Source organism: Balaenoptera acutorostrata, chromosome 10 (assembly GCF_949987535.1).
Source record: "Balaenoptera acutorostrata chromosome 10, mBalAcu1.1, whole genome shotgun sequence".
In the NCBI taxonomy this organism is placed as follows: Eukaryota; Metazoa; Chordata; class Mammalia; order Artiodactyla; family Balaenopteridae; genus Balaenoptera; species Balaenoptera acutorostrata.
This window is the reverse complement of record NC_080073.1, coordinates 4118519-4139210: the sequence shown is the minus strand read 5'-3', so window position 1 is coordinate 4139210 and position 20692 is coordinate 4118519. Positions and strand designations below refer to the sequence as shown.

General features: G+C 52.5%; 1 protein-coding gene across 1 annotated transcript in view; it reads right to left on the bottom strand.

Moving 5' to 3' along the window:
- The window catches only part of FGD5 (FYVE, RhoGEF and PH domain containing 5), a 116283-nt gene that overhangs the window by 51587 nt on the left and 44004 nt on the right, over positions 1–20692 (bottom strand). Inside the window, exon 3 of the mRNA XM_007192631.2 lies at positions 15080–15212. Within this exon, the coding sequence (XP_007192693.2) occupies positions 15080–15212 (133 nt within the window). The remainder of the gene's footprint in view (positions 1–15079; positions 15213–20692) is intronic.

Below are 20692 nucleotides of genomic sequence, written 5' to 3'. Positions count from 1 at the left end.
GAATGAATGAATGTTCATACCACTTGGGAAGCACTGACTCTCCTGGCTAACCTCAGAAGGTGAGCCATTTAACCCATCTGAACCCCAGCCTCCGCACCTGTGGGATTCGACAGTAACTGAGATTTTGCCTATAAACAGGAAGGATGGGTGGGGGCCGAGGAAGAGGCCCGGGCCTTCTGCCACGAGCACCCCTTGTGGCCCCAAACCTGCCGGATATCAGACACACTGCGGTGGATCCGGAAGAGCAGAGACACTATGGGGCAGTGACAGAACAGATGGGGAAAGACACTGGGCCCGTGCAGGCGAGGCTGGGCGGGGTGGCCGCCGCGGAGCAGAGGGCGCTGACGGGACGCATGGCTCCTGGTTTCCGGTCTCCTGCCACCTTCCCGTGCAACCCTGCAGAAGTCACTTTCCGAGGTCAGGCCTTAGCTTCCCATGTGTGAGTAAAGTGACCTCTGAAGGCCGTTCTCTGCTGAACCTGTGTGTTATTAAACTTGAGATGCGATGATCTACTCCAGTGACCAGAAACGCACTGCCTGTCGAGGGAGCAGCTGCACGGGGCTGCGGCTAAGAGCACGGACTCCGGAACCAGGCAGTCTGGGCTCAAATCCTGCTTCTGCCTTGTACTAGTTAAACAAGTCATTTAACCTTTCTGTACCTCCATTTCCTTATCTGTAAAATGGGCACAGCAGTATAATGGTATCTCACACACATGCATATTGTGAAGATTAAATGTGTGTGTATATATACAGATAGAGACCTCTCTGTATCTGTATCCATATCTGCATCTCACACTTCGAACAGTGTCTGGCACACAGTAAACACTAGACACTAACAGCTATCATTATGCTTGTGCTTTTTGTACCCTGAGGAACAGAACCAGGTGCCCAGGGATGGAATAAGAACAAATAATTTACAGGGTCAAGTAGGGAAAGGCCTCAACTGCAGAGTAGAGGCTGAGCCACTCCTCTGATAGCAGCAGTTGAGGCAGAGGAAAGCAAACGGACCGTGGAATCAAGCACACCTAAGTACCAATCCTGGCTCCAGCATCATGTAATTGTGTCACGGCTGGCAAACCATGACCTCTGAGCCTCAGCTTTTTCACCTGAAATACGTGGAGAATGACCAACCCGGTCTCACACACTGGTGTTTGGGATGATGCACTCTTAACTCGGGTTTTGCATTTGCTGTTCCCTCTGCCTGTGATGCTCTTGCCCAGATCTTCTTCTCATTCTTACTTTCTGACTTTTTCAGGTCTCTGCTCAAAAGTCACATCCTCAATGTGGCCATCCATGACCACCCGACCCAGAGAACTCCCAGAGTCAGTCTTACTCTGGGGTTCTCAGCCTTGGCACTACTGACATTTTGGGCCACACAGCTTTCGCTGCAAGGGCTGTCCCACGTGCTGCAGGACTGTTAACAGCATCTACGGCCTCTACCCGCTGGATGACAGCTGTAGCCCCACTCCAAGTTGGGACAACTGAATGTGTCTCCAGACACTGCCAAATGTCCCCTGGGGGGCAAGAGCTCACCTCGGGTGAGAACCTCTGCTCGAACCCTGTTTCTTGCTGTACTTTTCTTTATAGCAGTCACACTACCTAATGTTACCCTTGTACCCGGGAGATGTTCAAGCAACGTTTGAATAAATGGATAGAATTGAGATACAGTGCCCAGCACATAGTAGGTGCTCAATAAACGAGTTCCCTTCCCTAGCTGGTGTGTCCCTAATAGCTTCTTGGCTAAGAGCACAGTGTTTTGGAGATTTCAGTCTCTCCAAGGCCACCCAAATTCAGCAGAACTTGGGCCTACGGTCAGTCTTCCTCCCGCCTCTCACTGCCACCTCTGTGGTGGGTGATGCTGTTACACCATCCACAGAGCAGGAGGGAAACTTGTGAGGTGTGCAGAGGCCTCCAGCCTCACCTGGCCTCCCGCCCTCCACGGGCGCCGCATCATGATTCCCGGTCTGCCTTGTGCATCCACGGGGCTAGCGTGGGGCTCTGCAGGCAAGAGCAGCTCACTTCCCAAGCAGGGGATCCTGCAGAGTCCCACACGCAAAAAGCCTTCGTAAACAAAACCCTCACAACGGAAACGTATTCTGCCAGGACAGGCCTCAACAGTTAAGAAAACCCTGTGGTCAAGCTCCCGTAAAGAGAATTACTTTGTAGAGAAAGGACAGGGGTCAGGAGATCGGTCCTATAAGATGAAGACGAGAATCAAGATGACGTCCAATCTTCCAGGGGCCTGTGAGTTAACTCTCGTTTGTCATCCAGCTTGATGCTGAGACCTGTGCTCTGGGGTCGGAAGGCCTGGGTTCAAGTCCTGGGCTCCACCCCTTCCTACGCCTATGCCCTTGGACAAGTTATTTCTCTTCTGAGCTCCATCTGTAAAACATGGATGATGATGATGATAATAATAATAATACCTACCTAATAATATATGAGCTAGCATTTACTGAACACTTAGTTTGTGCTAAGTATGGCTCTAGGATTTTCACATGTATTATCTCACTGAATCTTCCCAACAACCTAGGAGGTAGATGCTATTATTATGATCTCCATTTTACAGACGAGGAAACTAAGGAACAAGTAAGTCCTACCCTTTGCCCAGAGTCACTGCTAGTAAGTGGCAGAGTCAAGATTCAAAGCCAGGTAGTCAGCTCCAACCTTGAAGCACTTGGCAGCGTGCCTGGCACTTGGCAAGTGCTCAGTAAATCATGTCTCTGCTCATTGGAGGAGGTGGGCTTTCAAGCTGGGAGACACCTACCCTTTACCTGCACTGTGAAGGCGGCAGCAGAGTCCAGCACTCCAGGGCGCCCGGGCTAGTCCTCCTGCCACAGCCCTTTCTGATGCCCGGCCCGCAGAGCAGCACCCACCACGGCACACAGCAACGGGAGCAGGGCCGGAAGCGAGGACGCCCGGATCCACACCCCAGCCAGGCCACGAGCACCTATGTGACCGAGTGCAAGCCCTCCTCCGACGCCAGTCTTCTCATCAGGAAGATGGGGTCAGTGTTCCCCCACTGCAAGGACCAGATGATGAGACGATGGATGGAGTGTCCCCGCCCCACCCCTCCGAACTTCTGGAGTTGCCCTCATTACCCTGTCACAATCTTGAAGCTGTCGGGAGGGACTTCTGGGCACGGGCCACTCTGCACGTCCCTCCCAGGCCCTCCAGCCAGACGGGCAGACTCTGGGTGGGATGCACAGGCCGTCCTGCTTTAGTGACTCTGCTGATGATGGATGTGTCTTTGCCAGCCAGAGAAGAAGGCCTGGCGGGCCATGTGCCTGGGGCTCGCCTCAGAAGCTGCTCCTGGGCGTTGCCCAGCCGGGCCATTTAATATAGATGTTTGTTTAACCAGGAAATGAACTCCGCGGTTGACGGCAGTGTCCAGGGACAGACTTCTGGGAACAGGGTTCCTCCCCGGCGCGTGGGGGCTGGGCCCGTGCTATCGAGTTTCTCAGGCTGGCGCTGTGAGGGTTACATCAGGTAGCCGCCCTTCTGCCCGAGGTCCAAGCGGCTTATCTCCCCTGTTCCCCTGGGCCGCCCAGCCGCACTTCCTCCCCAGGCCCCAGGCAAACCTGCCGGCTCAGTGCTGGCTATTCTGGGACCAGCGCAGGGCGGGAGGAACAGTCCTCCTTTAGGGACCCTCCTGGCTAAACAGACCCAGAAAGAGTTGGGAGTCTTGGTCCTCTGCCTGGGACTTAGTTTCTCCAGCTATAAGACAGGGGTTCCTAGGCCCCTTCTAGAACAGCGGTTCCCCAAGTCTGGTCTGAGAAGCCCCAGGGTTCTGCCTCTCCTTCCCAACTACGTTATCTGTGTGAGCCTGGATTTCCACTAAACTTGACCAAAACAGCATTTTCAACAGACGGAACCCGAGGAGAATCCAGGCGTCTCCTATGAAGCCGGACGTTAACAATGTTTGCAAAAATGTAAAACCTGGTCACTCTTCTCGCTAAATATTTTGCAAAACAACTATTTTTCATAATAAGTGCTATCTATGTTAACATATAATGGTCTATTGTTGTTATTTTTAAATGAATTAAAAGACAGATGTTTTAAGTTTTTCTCAGCGTTACTTTCTCATGTGGTAACTATGGATAGATATAACTTATAGAAATAAAAACTCTTAGGGGTCTTCAACCATTTTTATGAGGACAGAGGGGTCTCAGACCAAAAGGTTTTGAGAACCACTGTTTTAGAGGCTGTCACACTGATCGTGTAGGACTGTGGACCGAAAAGCTCTTCATTCTCAGTGAAGATCTAAAGAGGAGGCATCACTGCCACTGTATTAGAACAACAATCACCGTTACTGTTATTGTGAAAGGAGGGTAAATGAGCCCCAGGCTGTATGGCCTGGCCCTCAGCATGGCCCTACGTATTCCCCGGGGGCCACACCATCTCTCCACAGCGTCCTGTCCTGCAGAAGAGGAAGAAACCACCTCCAAAGCTCCTGTTTTGTCACCTCTCTCCCTGCTTGCAGGCCCCCTGGGTTGATACCTGCTCTGCCTTTCAACAGCTGCCTCTTTCCTTTTACCCTCGTCTCTGCCAGCTCCGGGCCAAGCCCCATGTCCTGACGTCTTGGTGCCTGGCTCAGTGTCCCCTCCCTAGTTCACACCTGTACCCCGGCCTGTGGTCACCTGGGAACTCCACCCTCCACGCCGTAACCCTCAGCCTCTCACCTCCTTGAGACTCCCTTCCTTCTCAGACGACTTTCACCTACTTCTATGTCTGTTCCACCCACCTGGGCCTTGTCCCCACTCAGAACTGCCCTGCTCTGAGGTGGTGGGGACCTAAGCTCCTGAGCGCCCCTCCACCCTCAGCTGAACTCCCCTCTTAGCTCACGAGAGCTGCAGCCTTGGACCTACTCCAATCCACACAAGGTTGTGGGGACTGCCTTCTGCTGTCACTTGCACTCCCAAGTGGCTCCCCAGGACTTACAGAAAGAACTTGTCGTCCAGCTTGATGCTGAGACCTGCGCTCTGGGGTCAGAAGACCTGGGTTCAAGTCCTGGGCTCCAGCCCTTCCTAAACCTATGGTCTTGGACAATTTATTTCTCTTCTCTGAGCCCCATCGGTAAAAGAGGGATAATAACAATACCTACTTAATAATTTAACAGCTAGAGTTTCTTGACCACTTAGTATGTGCTAAATATGGCTCTGAGCTTTTTACACGAATTACCTCACTGAATCTTCCCAAAAAAACTATGAGGAACTATTATTATTACCTCCATTTCACAGATGGGGAAACTGAGGCACAAGTAAGTCCTACCCTGCACCTGTGACTCCGCCTAAAGACCCTTTCCAGGCACCGTACCTTCATTCCTCAGGGCTTTTTGGCTCACACAGGTGCCTGTGTCCAGAACTTCCCTGTGATCGAATAAGTGTCTCTAGGTCACACGCTTAACCCCAGTGAGGCAGAGCGCCAAGGCAGGCCCCCGATGCTCCACGTCTGCCAGCCGCACATCCCGCGGGCGGGGCAGGGGGGCACATCCGCAAAGAGGGAAAGGGCTGCCGTCCAGGGCTGTCTCAAGCCCTGGGGAAATATTCCTAATGAGTCCTCGCTACTTTGAGGGTCCCAGCGAGGGGCCTTGCTGGGGTCTCCCGAGGCCACAGCTGGAGCAGGGAACGTGCTCAGGGAGCCAGACTCACGAGGCAGCAGGGACCCCAGGAGAACGCTTGTCTCCGACGCCCCTTGGGGCACCACCCGCACGGACAGCGGCCACCTCCCCCTTGGAATGCAGACCGGGGCTCCCAGCACGGCCTTCAGCGGCCGCTGGAAAATTCAGACAGGCGCTCAGGGAGAGACGGCTCATCTTTCATCCCAGCTGTCGCCTGTGTTCCCACAGGTGGCAGAGGAGGGATGAGGAGGGCAAAGGAGAGGCAACACCTGCAGGACAAGGGGGTAAGAAGGAGGGACCAAACACAGCCCCTCCCCCCCTCCTCCGCCAGGACCAAGTGGTAGGCTTCGCTTCCTGCTGACACCCAGCCTTATTCTAGTTCCTGAGCACAGGCTGGTGTGAGTCTGGGTTTGGCCCAGATACTCTAGAAAACTTTCAGTTGCAAAGAATCTTTGGTTCCGGATGCAGTTTGTAATAGAGGACAGCACGCTATCTTGGAACACCCCGAATGAGGCATCAGGAGACCTGGCGCCTACTCCTGACTCTGCCGCCAACGTGCCAAACAGCCACGAGCGAGCAGCGGCCTCTCCAGGAGCTGCAGTCTTCCCTCCCGTGAGATGAAGGGATCTCGTGCATCACAGACTCCACACCCAATTCCCTCTGCCCCCGGCCCCTGGCAACCACCATGCTACTCCCTGCTCCTATGACTCTGACTGTCTTAGATCTCGCCTGTAAGCGGCATCACGCAGTATTTGTCCTTCTGTGACTCCCTTGCTTCACTGAGCACCATGTCCTCCAGGTTTGTCCATGTTGTACCACGTGACAGGATTTCCTTCCTTTTAAAGGCTGAATAACATTCCATTGTATGTGGAGACCACACTTTGTTTATCCATCCATCCCTCGATGGACATTGAGAGGGTAGATTTCATGTTAAGTGTTCTTACCACAATAAAAAAAATAAAACGAAGTGACCTCTAAATGCCTCTGTCAGCTCTCTCACCTCCTGGGAGCCTAAGAGCGTGGTGGTAACTGTGGCCGGGCCAGCTCTCACTGGAAAGGCCGGCACACGGCTCGTACGAGACGCAGCCTTCCTGCCCTCAGCATCTCACTCCGGTTTGGGGAAGGACCAGCCACAAGTCAAGAAGCCACTCAGTGACTGGCCTCCATGCCTTCGTGCTGTCTGCCTTGGCCTCCTATGTACCCTCTGTCTCCTTTCTACTTAGCCACATCCCACTCTCCTTCACAGAGCACTTATGCCTCACCTCCTCCTGGAAACCTCCCTGATTGTCCTGACTTTTAAGACTTGGGACAGTCACACTGCTCAGGGTTTAGCTCGCAAAGCTGAGGCCGCCACGGCTGCCCCATAATTGTTCCATCTCACGAGCAGCCTTTGTCTTGTAAAAAACTGTGAGACGTAACCCTCATAAAAGTGTATAAAATGTAAAGTTTAGAGATTATCACATAAGGAGCTTTCTCATTCTCCAGCCTGACTGTAAGTCCCCACGGTCAGGCACCCCACCAGCTTCTCTTCCCGCACCTCGGAGAGCTGGGGGCGCTGTGGTGCTCCATACAGACTGGACAGCTGACATACAGACTGGACGGCTGACATACAGACCAGAGTTCAAATCTGAGTGGGCACACGAGCCACCGGGGGGGGAGATCCTGTAAACATGCAGATCCCGATTGGACAAATGTAGGGGGGCCTGGGGTGTTGCTGGTCCACATGTCCAACTCTGAGCAGCAGGGCTGTAGACCAGGCACAGAGTGCGACTGTCACGAAGTTGGGAAGGAGAAAGTTAGGGCGAGTGTGACCCTGTGGCCCGAATTCTAAACTGGTCAAAGGGGCACGTCTGAGACTTGGCAGAGAGGAAAAGCAGCCACAGAATAAGCTCTCACGGGACCAGAGGATCCCAACGGCCCCCCATCCCCAGCTTCTTGGCTCCTGACAGCCTGCAAGCCCTCCAGGGCCCTGAAAAAGGGGTGTGAGACAGGCGGGTACCCAGGATGCCTCCCGGACCTCTGAGCTCCTGTTCTCTCCCTTCCGCTTCGGGTTCTGAGAGTCTGCACCCTCCTCCTCCTCCGCTCAGCACTGCCTGAAAATGTCTCTGCGTCACTCTGCTGAATTGCTGTGCCCTCTGCACGGTTGCTGTGGGGCCGGTGAGAGGCAGGCTTGGCTCCCGACTCCGTCCCTCGCTGTGCACTGTAAATTGTACAGGACCAAACCAGTGTTTTTGTTTATTAAACTGTCATTCATCGAAGTTTGTTTTCCTCACTTAAACGCAGGAACTGAGTCTAATGCATTCACTTACTTATTCGGTTTTTGGAGGATATTTACTCAATACTATTTTATGTGCCAGGCAGCAGGGACGTAACTGTGAATAGGACAATCATGGTCTCTGACTTCCTGGAGCTACTTTGAGAGGGGAAGGCAAACAATATGCAAGTAAGCAGAAAAATAAAGAACATAATCACAGCTTGAGATAAGCATGAGGAAGGAAATGACAGGAATGAGCAGGGTGAGCAGGGGAGGCCTCTCTGAGGAGGTGACATCTCATCTGAGACCTGCAGCCAGCAGTGCAAAGGGCAGGAAGAGTACTAGACTGGAAGCAAGTGCAAGTGCAAAGGCCCTGGGGTGGGTTTACAGAACAGACTGACTCGTTCTGTAGCCTTCGAGGCTGAATTTCATTTGATCCATAATTAAGACATGGCAACAGAAGATGAAATGCCAGGGATTTAAAATCTTTCAAATCTGGTGCCAACCGCCAGAATAGCAAACTCAAGTGGAGAAGCAGGCGGGTGGCGGGCGGCATGGGAAAATGGCGAGTTCAGCTTGGGATGTGTCCAGTTTGAGGTGTCTGCAGGGCTTCCAAGAAGGGCCCCAAAAAGCAGCTGGCAGATGGAGTGCGGGGTTGCAGGGAGGGGTGGGGCAGAAGGTCGGCTCCAGGAACACACTTGAGGAGGGCTGGCCGCTGGCCCGGAAGGGGCTGCCTGAGCAGAGGACACAGGAGGACAGCGGGGCTGGAGAAACCCAGGCCCCAGGACGTCAACGCCTCACGTGGAGGCGTGGGCAGAGAGGATGGTCAGGGCAGTAGGGAGAGGACAAGGAGAGAACGGAGCCAGAGAAGCCGAGGCAGCTCCTAGGGTGGGGAGACCACCAGAGCGGAGGCTTGGGATCTGAGGTGGACAGTGTGCAGGGCGAATGACTGCAGCAAGGGGGGCAGGAGAGCAGGCAGGAGCATGCCTGTGGGCGGAGCCAATTCCTGCAGAACCCGTCCAGCCCACCCCCTTCTTCTCTGCTCCCCCCACGCTGACCTCGGCTCATTCCCACCTCCCGCCCCGCCTTTGCGCTGTTGCCCCCGGCCCGGAATGCTCTGTCCCTAGACCTTCCCGTTTCCTCCTCCCTCACAACGTTCAGCTCCCTGCTCGAAGGGTGCCTCCTCATCACAAAGGCCTTCTCTGGGAAACTGGAACCCGCCTGCATCTCTGGAGGGAAAGTCAAATGGGGCAGCTGTAAAATGGTATGGCAGTTCCCCCCCAAATTAAAAATAGAATGACTATGTGATCTAGCAATTCTACTACTGGGTACATATACAAAAGAATTGAAAGCAATGTCTTAAAGAGATATCTGTACACGCATGTTCACAGCAGCCTGATTCATAATAGTGGAAAAGTGGAGGCAACCCAAGCATCCATCGATGGATGAACTGAAAAACAACATGTGATACGGGGCTTCCTTGGTGGCGCAGTGGTTGAGAATCTGCCTGCCGATGCGGGGGACACGGGTTCGAGCCCTGGTCTGGGAGGATCCCACATGCCGCGGAGTAACTGGGCCCGTGAGCCACAATTACTGAGCCTGCGCGTCTGGAGCCTGTGCTCCTCAACAAGAGAGGCCACGATGGTGAGAGGCCCGCGCACCGCGATGAAGAGTGGCCCCCGCTTGCCACACTGGAGAGAGCCCTCGCACAGAAACGAAGACCCAACACAGCCAAAAATAAATAAATAAATAAATGATAATTAAAAAAAAAAAAGAATCCTGGTGGATACAAAACTAACATCATTTGGGAAAGGGTAGAGACTGGGAATAAAACTGTATATGTAAAAAAAAAAATGTGATACGCACACATAATGGAATATTATTCAGCTTTAAAAAGGAAGGAAATCCTGACACCTGGGACAACATGGATGAACCTTGAGGACGTTCTGCTAAGTGAAATAAGCCAGACACAAAAAGACAAATACTGTATGATTCCACGCATGTGAGAGTAGTCAAAATCACAGAAGCAGAGAGCAGAACGGTGGGTGCCGGGAGGACTGCAGTGGGGAGCTACTGTCTAAGGGATACTGAGCTTCAGTTTGGGAAGATGAAAAGGTTCTGGAGATGGGTGGTGAGGATGGTTGCACAATAAGGTGAATGTTTTGTTTTTCTTTTTTTTAATGTAAGTTTACTGTTCTCTGTTTTTTTTTCAATTTATTTATTTATTTATTTGGATCTGTTGGGTCTTCGTTGCTGCACACAGGCTTTCTCTAATTGCGGCAAGCGGGGGCTACTCTTCTTTGTGGTGCGCGGGTTTCTCATTGCGGTGGCTTCTCTTGTTGTGGAGCAGGGGCTCTAGGCGGAAGGGCTTCAGCAGTTGTGGCACGCGGGCTCAGTAGTTGTGGGACATGGGCTTAGTTGCTCCATGGCATGTGAGATCTTCCTGGACCAGGGATCGAACCCACGTCCCCTGCATTGGCAGGCAGATTCTTAACCATTGCGCTACCAGGGAAGTCCCAACGTGAATGTTCTTAAGGCCACTGAACTGTATACTTAAAAATGGTCAAGATGGAAGATTTTATGTTACGTGTATATTCACGAAATTTTTAAAAATGGAAAAAAAAGGGCTTCCCTGGTGGCGCAGTGGTTGAGAGTCTGCCTGCCAATGCGGGGGACGTGGGTTCGAGCCCTGGTCTGGGAAGATCCCACATGCCGCAGAGCAACTAGGCCTGTGAGCCACAACTACTAAGCCTGCGCATCTGGAGCCTGTGCTCTGCAACAAGAGAGGCCGTGACAGTGAGAGGCCCGCGCACTGTGATGAAGAGTGGCCCCCGCTTGCTGCAACTAGAGAAAGCCCTCACACAGAAACGAAGACCCAACACAGCCAAAAATAAATAAATAAATAAATAAAATTAATTAAAAAAAAAAACCAACAGCCTTCTCCAGCCTCCCTGTCTAAGTTTCCTCCCTCTCCTCACCCCCAGTGCTCTGTCCTCCGCCACAGTGGTTTGTTTTGTTTGTTCGTTGTTTATAGCACTTTCACCACCTAAACCCACCTTGGGAGTTTTCTGGATGATTGTTCATCCCCTTCTAGAATGTAGACTCTAGCAGAGCCAGAAGACACCTGGTCTGACTTGTGGCTGCTGTATCTTCAGCCCTTAGAAGGGTGCCTGGCACATAGTAGGTGCTCAGTAAGTACTCAGTAAATAAATAAAATTCTGTTGAAGAAGAGGAGGAACGGGTGAAACTGGGTGAGGACACAGAGAGAAGAGGTGCAGATGGGAGGGAGTTCACATCGACAGGAGAGTGTTTTCTGGGAAGGAGAACAGGCTGCAGGAGAGGAAGCTGCAGCAGGTTTGGAATGGCCTCCCCGAGGCCCGGAGGAGTGCGTGTCTGCAGTGGAGCCAACGCGCAGCCGGAACGGGGGTTCAGGGTCTCCAGCATGGAGAAGGTGCAGTGTGACATTTAACACAGGCTGGGGACTCGCCCAGTGGAAATGACCAGGGTTCAAGTGGATCCTTTTTTTTGGTTTGGTTTGGTTTTTGGCTGCGCCACGCAGCTTGTGGAATCTTAGTTCCCTGACCAGGGACCGAACCTTCACCCTTGGCAGTGAAAGCACAGAGTCCTAACCAGTGGACCGCCAGGGAATTCCCCACACAGATCCTTTAACCCCGGAGATGGTCAGGCAAGGCCACAGGTGCAAGGCTAGGGGCACGAGGTCAGCAAGGAGGCCCGGGCCAGGCCGCTGGGACCGTGGGTGCAGCCAGGGAGGGGACGTCCTGAGTGGGCGGGGACCAGGGAGGGCGTGAAGGCAGGATGGGTCTGCTCCAGGGGACAGGGCTGGGCTCAGGGGTGGACCCGGCCAGGAAACAACGTCCATGGTGACAGCGGGAGCCCGGCCAGGGAGGAGGTAGCCGGGAGGGGCCGCCAACTCCTGGGCTGGTCTCAGGGGAGCTGGTATCTCGCCTGAAAAGTCCCCATTAGCCTGAAAACCAGGCGCATTGTCGGGGAGGGGCAACTCGACAGCCCGCCTTTGAATGTCTCCTTTCATTGCTAGATCTATTTTTAGGTCCCTCTTGATTCTTTTTTGCCCCCTCTTTCCTTCAACCCACACCCTTTGTACATCTGTGAGTGGGAGAGAGAGAGGTCAGACAGGTGGGTGGACCAGCTGGGCTCAGTATCCTGTCCTGCTCCAAAATCCTCTCCCCTCCTGACTCGGTCACCCCAAAACATCTGGGAAGGGTGGGGCTCACCACTTTTTATTTATTGTTACATAAACCATATCACACTGTAAGAAGGGTGGGGCTCACCACCACACCCCCAAACACGCCTCCCAAGGCCCCGGGGAGGCAATTCTATGATCACGCACACTTGGTCCAGGTCTGCCCCTTTGAGACGGTTGGAGATGGTAATCTGGGTCCCACTTCCCCCAGGACAAGACGGAGGCGAGGTCTGCCTTTTAGAGAAACAGAATTTTCAGAGAGAATTGAAGACAAAAGAATAAGGAGTAAATGCTCCTCCACCCCACCCCTGCCCCACCAAACCGTCTGCAGCAAAAAGGAGCCAGGAAAGATTGCTCAGTCTGGAAAGCTCCCAGTGATCTGGGAGCCCTTCCACCCTGAGGGCTGCCAGGGAGTGTCTGTAACAGACTGGGGCAGGGGATTTAGCAGCAGGTATGAAGACTGAGTGAAACTGCAAGTGCTCTCGGATCCACCCCCTCCTGGGATCCACCCTCCGCAAAAACGTGTGTGTAAGGAGGGGTATGAACAGGTGCCCTGCAGTGCTGTCCACTGAGCAAAAAAAAAGAGACATTGTAAATGTCCCTCAGCAGGGGGAGGGCAAAATAAATGACAGCACATCCAGACACTGGAATACTATACGGCAGGAAAAAATTAAGTTAGAGCTCCCTGTACCAATGTGGGAAGATCTCTAAGGTACTAGTAAATGAACCCAACCAAGTTACCCCTCCACCCCCGTTTCTTATAGTTTGATGTGGTTTACGGGGAAAAAAAAATCACAACTCCACAAACAATACCATCCATTTCCCACGCATAATGATGATGTATGTAGGTGAATACAGGGAAAAAGTTCTGGAAGGATACACACCAAACTGCATACCGGTTACCTCCATAAGGGCACAAGGACCAGGAATGAGTGTCCCAGGGCACTTAAACCTCACCCGTGATGATTTCATATGTTATGAGGATCATCTAGCAGAGCACACCTCGGGCAATGAGAACCTGATTTCTAAAGGCCATTTTACCTCTGCTACATCATGAAGGCCTCATAAGGAGGAAGAGAGCATGGCGGGGGGTGGGGGGTGGCAGTCAGTCCGCTCGGCAGCTGAAGAGGCTGGGCTCCCGAGTGGACGGACCTGCCGTGGGGAGTCTGGACCCACACTTCTCCCTCTGTGCTCTCAGGATGACAGGACCGTCCTTCTCAGGATGGGAAGTGACCAGCCAGTGGTAACACAGCTGGAGGGGGAGATGCAGGTGGTCCCAGAGGAAGGTTTAACAGAGAACTCAGTGACTGGTGGGAAATCATCACGAGGTACAGAAAGTTGCACGTGGGCCCCACTGCCCTCTCAGCCCTTCAACTCTTCTGGGCCTGGGATCCAGCCCCAGCTCCCAGCTTCAGAGAAAGGACCAAATCCCCGATGACAGCTATGTCTTTCTGCTCCCAGACTCCATGACCCCAGGGATGCCCAGAAAAGCCAAAATCATCTCTAAATGGGCACCACTCACTCAAAGCTTGCCTCCCTTGTCACCCTCTCCCCACTCCAGGAGCCAATAGCCTCTTCTTGGGTGAGGGGAAGAAGTGGAGAGATAAGAGGAGGCCACTGGGATTGCAGCGGAAAAACAAACAAACAAGACTGGGTTTGGAGTCAGACCTGTTTTCAAGTCCAACCCCTTCAACCACTAGCAGTGTGGCCTTGGGCAAGTTACTTAACCTCTCTGAACCTCTGTGTCCTCGACTGCAAAACAAGACAACGGTACCCGCTTCAAAGTGGTTGTAAGGAGTGAAAGAGCAGACGAGGAAGCTCGGAGCGCCCAGCAGACAGCTCGCTGTCTAGAGAGGGAAGGGGAAGGGGGTGCGGACGAGCCGGTGGGAAAGCCGCCTTCACCGCTCCCACAGCACTGGGCACATGGGCAGACAGGAGAGTGAATTTTTAAAAGAAATCGAGTGTATGAAACAAAATCAAAGACACGCCCATTTATAAAATGCTTGGTAGGGGCCAGGCACCTGTACCAAGTGCTCCCACAGGAAGAGTCTGTAATCAGAGGGGCCTGCCTCACCTAGGCTGGGAGGGGAAGATGCCCAGAGTGGGAGACAGACAGGAACAGGGGCCCGAGGGCACTTCCTCTGCCGCCCCGGCTCCTCCTTGGCAGATGGCAGATGGGGGCGGGCCCGTAAGATGGGGGAGGGGGAGAACTTCAGGCTGGTCTCAACCTTCCGTGCAGCTGGGGTGTCCCCCTGGTCTAAATTCCTGGCCCCCAGCACCTTGTGATGTCTCCTGGGTGACAACAGTAACAGCCATGTCGCCCTGGGCAAGTTCTTCCGCTCTGACAGTTTCTGCAAACGGGAAACACGGGAGACAGCCCGTGCCTTCTGGAAGGGGCATGGAAGGACGAGATCGGCCGAGCAGAGGTAACCACCCCACACCCTATGCCCGACGCCCAGTGCGAAGGTCTGGGCCTCCGCTGTGACTTGGGCCCCAACTCGCCATCCGCCTCCAGAGAAGTGACAGCCCTTCTCTCAGCCCTGCCCCCCTCAGCAGTACTGCAGGCAACGGGGACACCAGCTCTCATTCTGAAGTTTTCACTTCACGAAACTTGCTCATAACCCTTACCTCATCTTACCCTCACGATTCCCACTTCACAGATGAGGTAAGTGAGGCTGCCCAGGGGACCAAGGTCATTGGAATCCAGCCCTGCCTGGATTCAAATCAGGCGGCTCTATTCCACTTCATCCCCAGGCTTCCTGGGACCCAGGAGGATGTCAGCAGTCACCCCTGCAGCATCAGCGCCCCCGTGTCTGCCATGTGTCTTCAGGCCGCAGCCCCAGCCGCCCTGTGACTCAGCCTCTGCATCCAGCTGTTTCAAAACAGCTCCCTCCGCACGGAGAAGGGCAGGAGTGGACCCTCTCTCCGCCTTCACACCTCTGACGCCCACATCCCGCCGGCACCCTGCCTGGGGTGGGGAGCCCTACCTTGTGGGTGAGGCTGGGGTCTCCTGAAGCACTGTCCTCCTCCTCCGAGCTTCCCCGCTCTTCATCCGACGTGAGGTCCTCCTTGGGGGCCACCGCCGAGATGGGACAGACCTTATAGGGCTCTGTGTAGGCGCTGGGGTCAGAGCAGAGGAGAGAGAGGGTTAGAGCTCCCTGTCCAACAAGCAAACAGGCCAGGCGCCCTACTAATGCCATGAGCCATTAATGAGTGCTCTGTGCTTCCATGAGGACCCAGAAGTGAATAGGACGAGGCACGGACCTCCTTCCTGCCCTCACTCCAGCCAGTCTGTTCTCCTACTAGTTCCTTGAACATTCCAAGCTCTTTGCTGCCTCAGTACCTTTACATGTGCTGTTCAAGACAGACTTGTCTCCCTTAGACACGAGGTAGGCTGGGATGCTGAAGGAAGGTACAAATAATTACTATGAGGGCAAGAGATGTTCAATGTGATCAGTCTGGCAGTCTGGACTGGCCTGGTTGCGCAGCAGCGTCAGTCCTCAAGGTGGTCGTGTCCTCTGGGCCTGAAGAAGGGATGCAATGACGTGGCAGACAGAGTCTGGGATGTGCATTCTAGCCCCTCGCCCGAGCCCTGCCGCCAGCCAGATCATGGACAAGACACAGCTCAGGGTATCAGTTTCCACCTAGGCTACTCTGGAATAATGATTCCTAGTCTCATTTTCTTGGCAGATGCTGTGAGGATCAATATGTAGAAAGCTTATTCAGGTGCAGGTGTGATACTCTCATATCTATATAACTATGACTATTATGTAGGCATTGTCATTAATTGATTAAATAATACATTCATTCAATAAGTATTTATTGATTGCCTGCTTTATGCCTGGCACAGAGCTAGGCAGTGGGTAAAACACCGGTGAATAAAGCAGATATGGTCCCTGTCCTCAAAAAGGGAAAAGCTAATATATGATCATAAATTGTGACACGTGAAGGAAAAGGATGTGCTCTCAGAGAGAGTAACAAGGAGCGGGGCTGTTTAGATAGGTCAGGGAAGGCATCTCTGAGGCTGAGACCAGAAGGAGGAGAAGGAGCCTTGTGATAGGAGGGGAAGTGTTCCAGGCAGGAAGCAGCATGTGCAAAGGCACCGAGGCAGCAAAGAGCCTGGCATGTGACATAAGCCGACCTGGAGCAGAAGAACCCTCCTTTCTCTGCCTTCTAAACTTTCCTCACAGAGGATGCTCTGGCCCCATCACAACAGCCTCCTTGCTCTGCTCCCCGCTCCCAGCCTCCCTCTCCACACACCAGAGTGATTGATCGTTCTACCACAGAAATTGGGCCACGTCCCTCTCCTACTCAAGAACCTTCAACGGCTCCCTCCTGCCTTTGGCAATGTGGTCCCAGACAACTTCTCACAAAACTTCTCTTCATGCTAAAAATTCAGGCATCTTGTCTTATTAAATTCTTATCAAATACTGATTCCTGCCCTCTGGGAATGATGGATGGATGGATGGATGGACAGATGGAGGAGGGGCGGCGAGGAGGGAACCTCCATCCTCTGGAGTGGCCCTGCCAACTCCAGCCCAGGCCTTCGGTGGGCAGGTGCAGGGCCCTTGCCTCAGGTCTGGTTCAGGCAGGGGGAAGCATGGCCAGGGTGGGTACAACAAGAGAGGAGAAACTGAGCCTTAGGTTGCAGTGCAAGTAGAGGCCCTTCTTGGAGCTCCTTCCTGACTATCATAGGAGCCAGACCATGGACACCTCTCTCCAGAACACCTGGAGCCCAGGAAACAAGGGTCTGCCTGGAGCAGGACGGGCGTCCCCTGGTCCACACATTGGCGAAGAGGCTAGAAAGATCAGCAGCCTGTTCCTGCCTGGGCTCTTGGTGCGTGTGTGTGTGTGAGTGTGTTAGTGTGAGAGTGTGAGTGTGTGAGTGTGTGAGAGTGTGTGTGTGTGAGAGAGTGGTGAGGGCTTGGAGCTGTGCACTTGTCTGCAGAGGCACAGCCCTGATCCAAGCTGAGCCACAACCCGCTCTGCCATCCAACTGCACACCCTTCTGGCCACTCCTCTTTCTTCCTCTTTTTCAAGATTTACTTTGTTCTTTTCTTTCAAACTATGAGAGCAAACAAGTACTTTGCAACAAGCCATATACCACGGAGGTGTACAAAGGCATGCGAGAGCCTCCCCTCCTGCTGGGGCCACCAGTTCCCTCCTCTAAGGAGCTGTCCCCTGGCCCAAAGGTCAGGAACGCCGCACCTGCTGAGGGAGCTCAGAACCATGCTCGAGAAAGTGACGGCGTGGACAGTCTCACTGAGCCCAGCTCCCCTCCCTCCAGAGCTGTGCGTGTCCTCAGACAGGCAGCAGAGCCCTGCTCTCCCTCCATGAGGAATGGCCACATTAGGCCCCAGCAGGAGCCCATTAGGCCCTGTGAAGGATGGCCAGTAATGGTGAGGGATGGAGCAGTTAACTGTGCCCCGAGACCACTCCTCCTCCTTATCAAGGAAAAGCAGGTATACAGCAGGCCTTTCCTAGAACGTGCTGTGAAGGAGGAAAGGATTCCCAGCCAAGCCTCCCGCCGGGTAAAGGGTGTCTCCATCCTCCCAGGCAGCAAGCTGGAAACCCGAGCATCTTCTGCACAGCCAGCCGCTGCTTGAACATTAAACCTCTCCCAAATTCACCTTCAAATCTTCCCCGACTCCGCTGGCATCTCTATGACAGCCTTGTGGTCCAAGCCATCTCTTGCCTGGACGTCTGTAACACTTGCTTCCTATTGGCTCCCATTCCCCCCGACTGCCCTCCGATCTATTCACCCAGCAGCCAGAGGGACCCTCTCAAATCCAATCTGATCCTGTCACCCTCTTGCTCAAATTGTTCAGGGATATTCCAGTGCTGTTGGGATTTGGCCCAACAGCACTGGGGCTGGGGAAGGTGGGCATCCTTGGGCCCTGATGCTGCCATGAAGTCTGCCCAGCATCAGACTCCACCAGGCATCCAGGGGCTCTGCTTCAAACCAGGCAAGGGCTGGATTCCTCGGAGCAGAGCCATGGGTGACACTGGGGAGAGAGCTCATAGACACCAAACCTCCAGAGAGGCGGAGAGGCTGGCTCAAGGTCACGTGGCAAATCTGGACCAACACACATCGCTTCTGAAGATGCCTCTGCCTACACTCGACCCCACTTGAGAGACATGAAAACAGAGGTCCAGTCGGGTTCTCTCGGTGCACTGATGTGTGGGGTTGGGTCTCAGGTTGCAAGGGCAAAAGGAGCTTTGCTTTTGTTGTCTGTGCTCTTATTTTACTTCCTTTCTGAGAGGCAGCAGAGTGCAGCGATTAGAGCTCACTCTTGGGTGGGACCGCCTGGGTTCAAACCCTGGCTCGGCCACTTAATGGCCATGTTTAACCTCCCTAAGCCTCAGCAGTGCCCAATTCCCTGAGCTGCTGGGAGGATTCAATGAATTAAACAATGCAAGACACCAAGAACAGTTACCAACACTTAATAACTCAATAAATGTGAGCTCTCCTCCCTACCAGCTTGGCCTGGCTGTGCACGGCTGCTCCATTACTGACCGACTGTCGTCTAATGTCAGCTCGTTTTTAACATTTGAACTATTCCGACCTCATCCTGAGTGATAATACCCATGAAGTCACAGTACGTATTCTTCTAACACTTTAAGATAAACCATACAATAATTAACCTATAACACGTTTGACTGAAATGATCTTGCCCTCCATTGAAGACGCTCAGACCTTAGAGACAAACATGGTTACTGCTGACCCACCAACCATCTGTCCTCAATCCAACCTTAGCTTCTGGCTAGAAATGTGGCTCAGGCTCTTTTTATTCTCCTTCTTCCTCTCACTTCTGTTTTCTAGAAAGATCAAAAAGGGAAGTCAGGAGACAAGGGTTTGGGTTCTCTGATGATATTCTGGCTCATTTATTTCACTGTCCTATTGAGGGATTGTGAGCACAGCAGACGGGGACAAACTGCCATTAAAAACATGCTTTCACAGCATAAAAGAGCAAGTATAATCCGAGGCCTTAACAGATTCAGTGGAAGCTGTAGTGACAGACCTTATATTGGACCGAAGTCATTTGTTAAATAAGCAAATCAAAACAGAACTGCCTCTATAGACCCGTGATATTTGCTACCAGGCTGATCTTCAAATACAGGGGAAGATAAACACCTCCAAATGTTTTCTTAATAACTTCTGCCCAAATGCTCTGACAGGCCCTGGAGAATTCGTATCCTGGGTGAGTAACCACTTCCTCCCTAGGAGGACAGACTGGGAACCCTCACATAGCCCATCCATCACCCCAGTCCGTCAACATAAACCTCTGAGGTGGGTCCTCTACACAGTATGCCCTAAGGAAGGCTGCAAGGTCTGTATTTTCAGCTATCTGGTTCCTATCTGCTTGCTTTTTGGTCATTCAGACTCTGTACTGTAGGTACTGGTAATACAGTGGTGAACCAACACATATTGTCTGTTCTATGGCCTCTCCAGTCAAAATGCCCATTATAATCATAACTAGGTGAGGTGTTGTCGCTAGACACCTTCTCTTTTTTAACATCTTTATTGGAGTATAATTGCTTTACAATGGTGTGTTAGTTTCTGCTGTACAACAAAGTGAATTAGTGTCTGCTGTACAACAAAGTGAATCAGCTATATGTATACATATATCCCCATATCCCCTCCCTCTTGCGTCTCCCTCCCACCCTATGGTCACAAAGCACTGAGCTGATCTCCCTGTGCTATGCGGCTGCTTCCCACTAGCTATCTATTTTACATTTGGTAGTGTATATATGTCCATGCTACTCTCTCACTTCATCCCAGCTTACCCTTCCCCCTCCCCGTGTCCTCAAGTCCATTCTCTACGTCTGCATGTCTAGACACCTTCTTTGAACACACCAATAGATTACATATGAGAAAGCTCTCTGACCCAAACACCTACCCATCTACTCACTCACCCATCTATACACTTTTTCATCCACTCGCCCATTTAGCCACTCCTCCCTACCGCCCTCCTCTCCATCCACCCCTCCATCCATCCACTCCTCTACCCATTCATCTATCCAGTTACCCATCTACTTAGCCATCCATCACTGCATCCATTTATCCACGTACCTATCTGGCCATCCTTCTATCCATCCACTCAACTATCCAGCTACCCAATCATCCTTCCTTCCATCCATCCACTCCCTCACTCATTCAACAAACACAAATTAGCACCTACTTCAAAGTGCAAACACATGGAGGCCTCAAAGATGACTAAAGCACTCTCCTGGCCTCACAGAAAGCACAGTGCAAAGTATTAGTTAAGAGGATGAGCTCAGAAGTCAGAATACTTGGTTTGAATCCCAGCTCTACCACTTCAAGCAAGTTACTTCAACTTTCCATGGCTCAGTTTTTTTTTTTTTGTAATCTGTAAATCAAGGGTAATGACACATGCTGGGAAAACAGACAAAATGCCACGTGGTCAGCACTGTAGGTTTAGAGACCAAGTGGTATAAAACTTTGTCATCAGATCAAGGAGAGTCACTGGGTGACCTTAGGCAAGTCACCCACCATCTCTGTTTCTTATCTGTCAAGTGGGGATGACTGTATAGGTTCACTGTGGGCTTCAATAAGAACATGATAGTAAAAGCAGCCA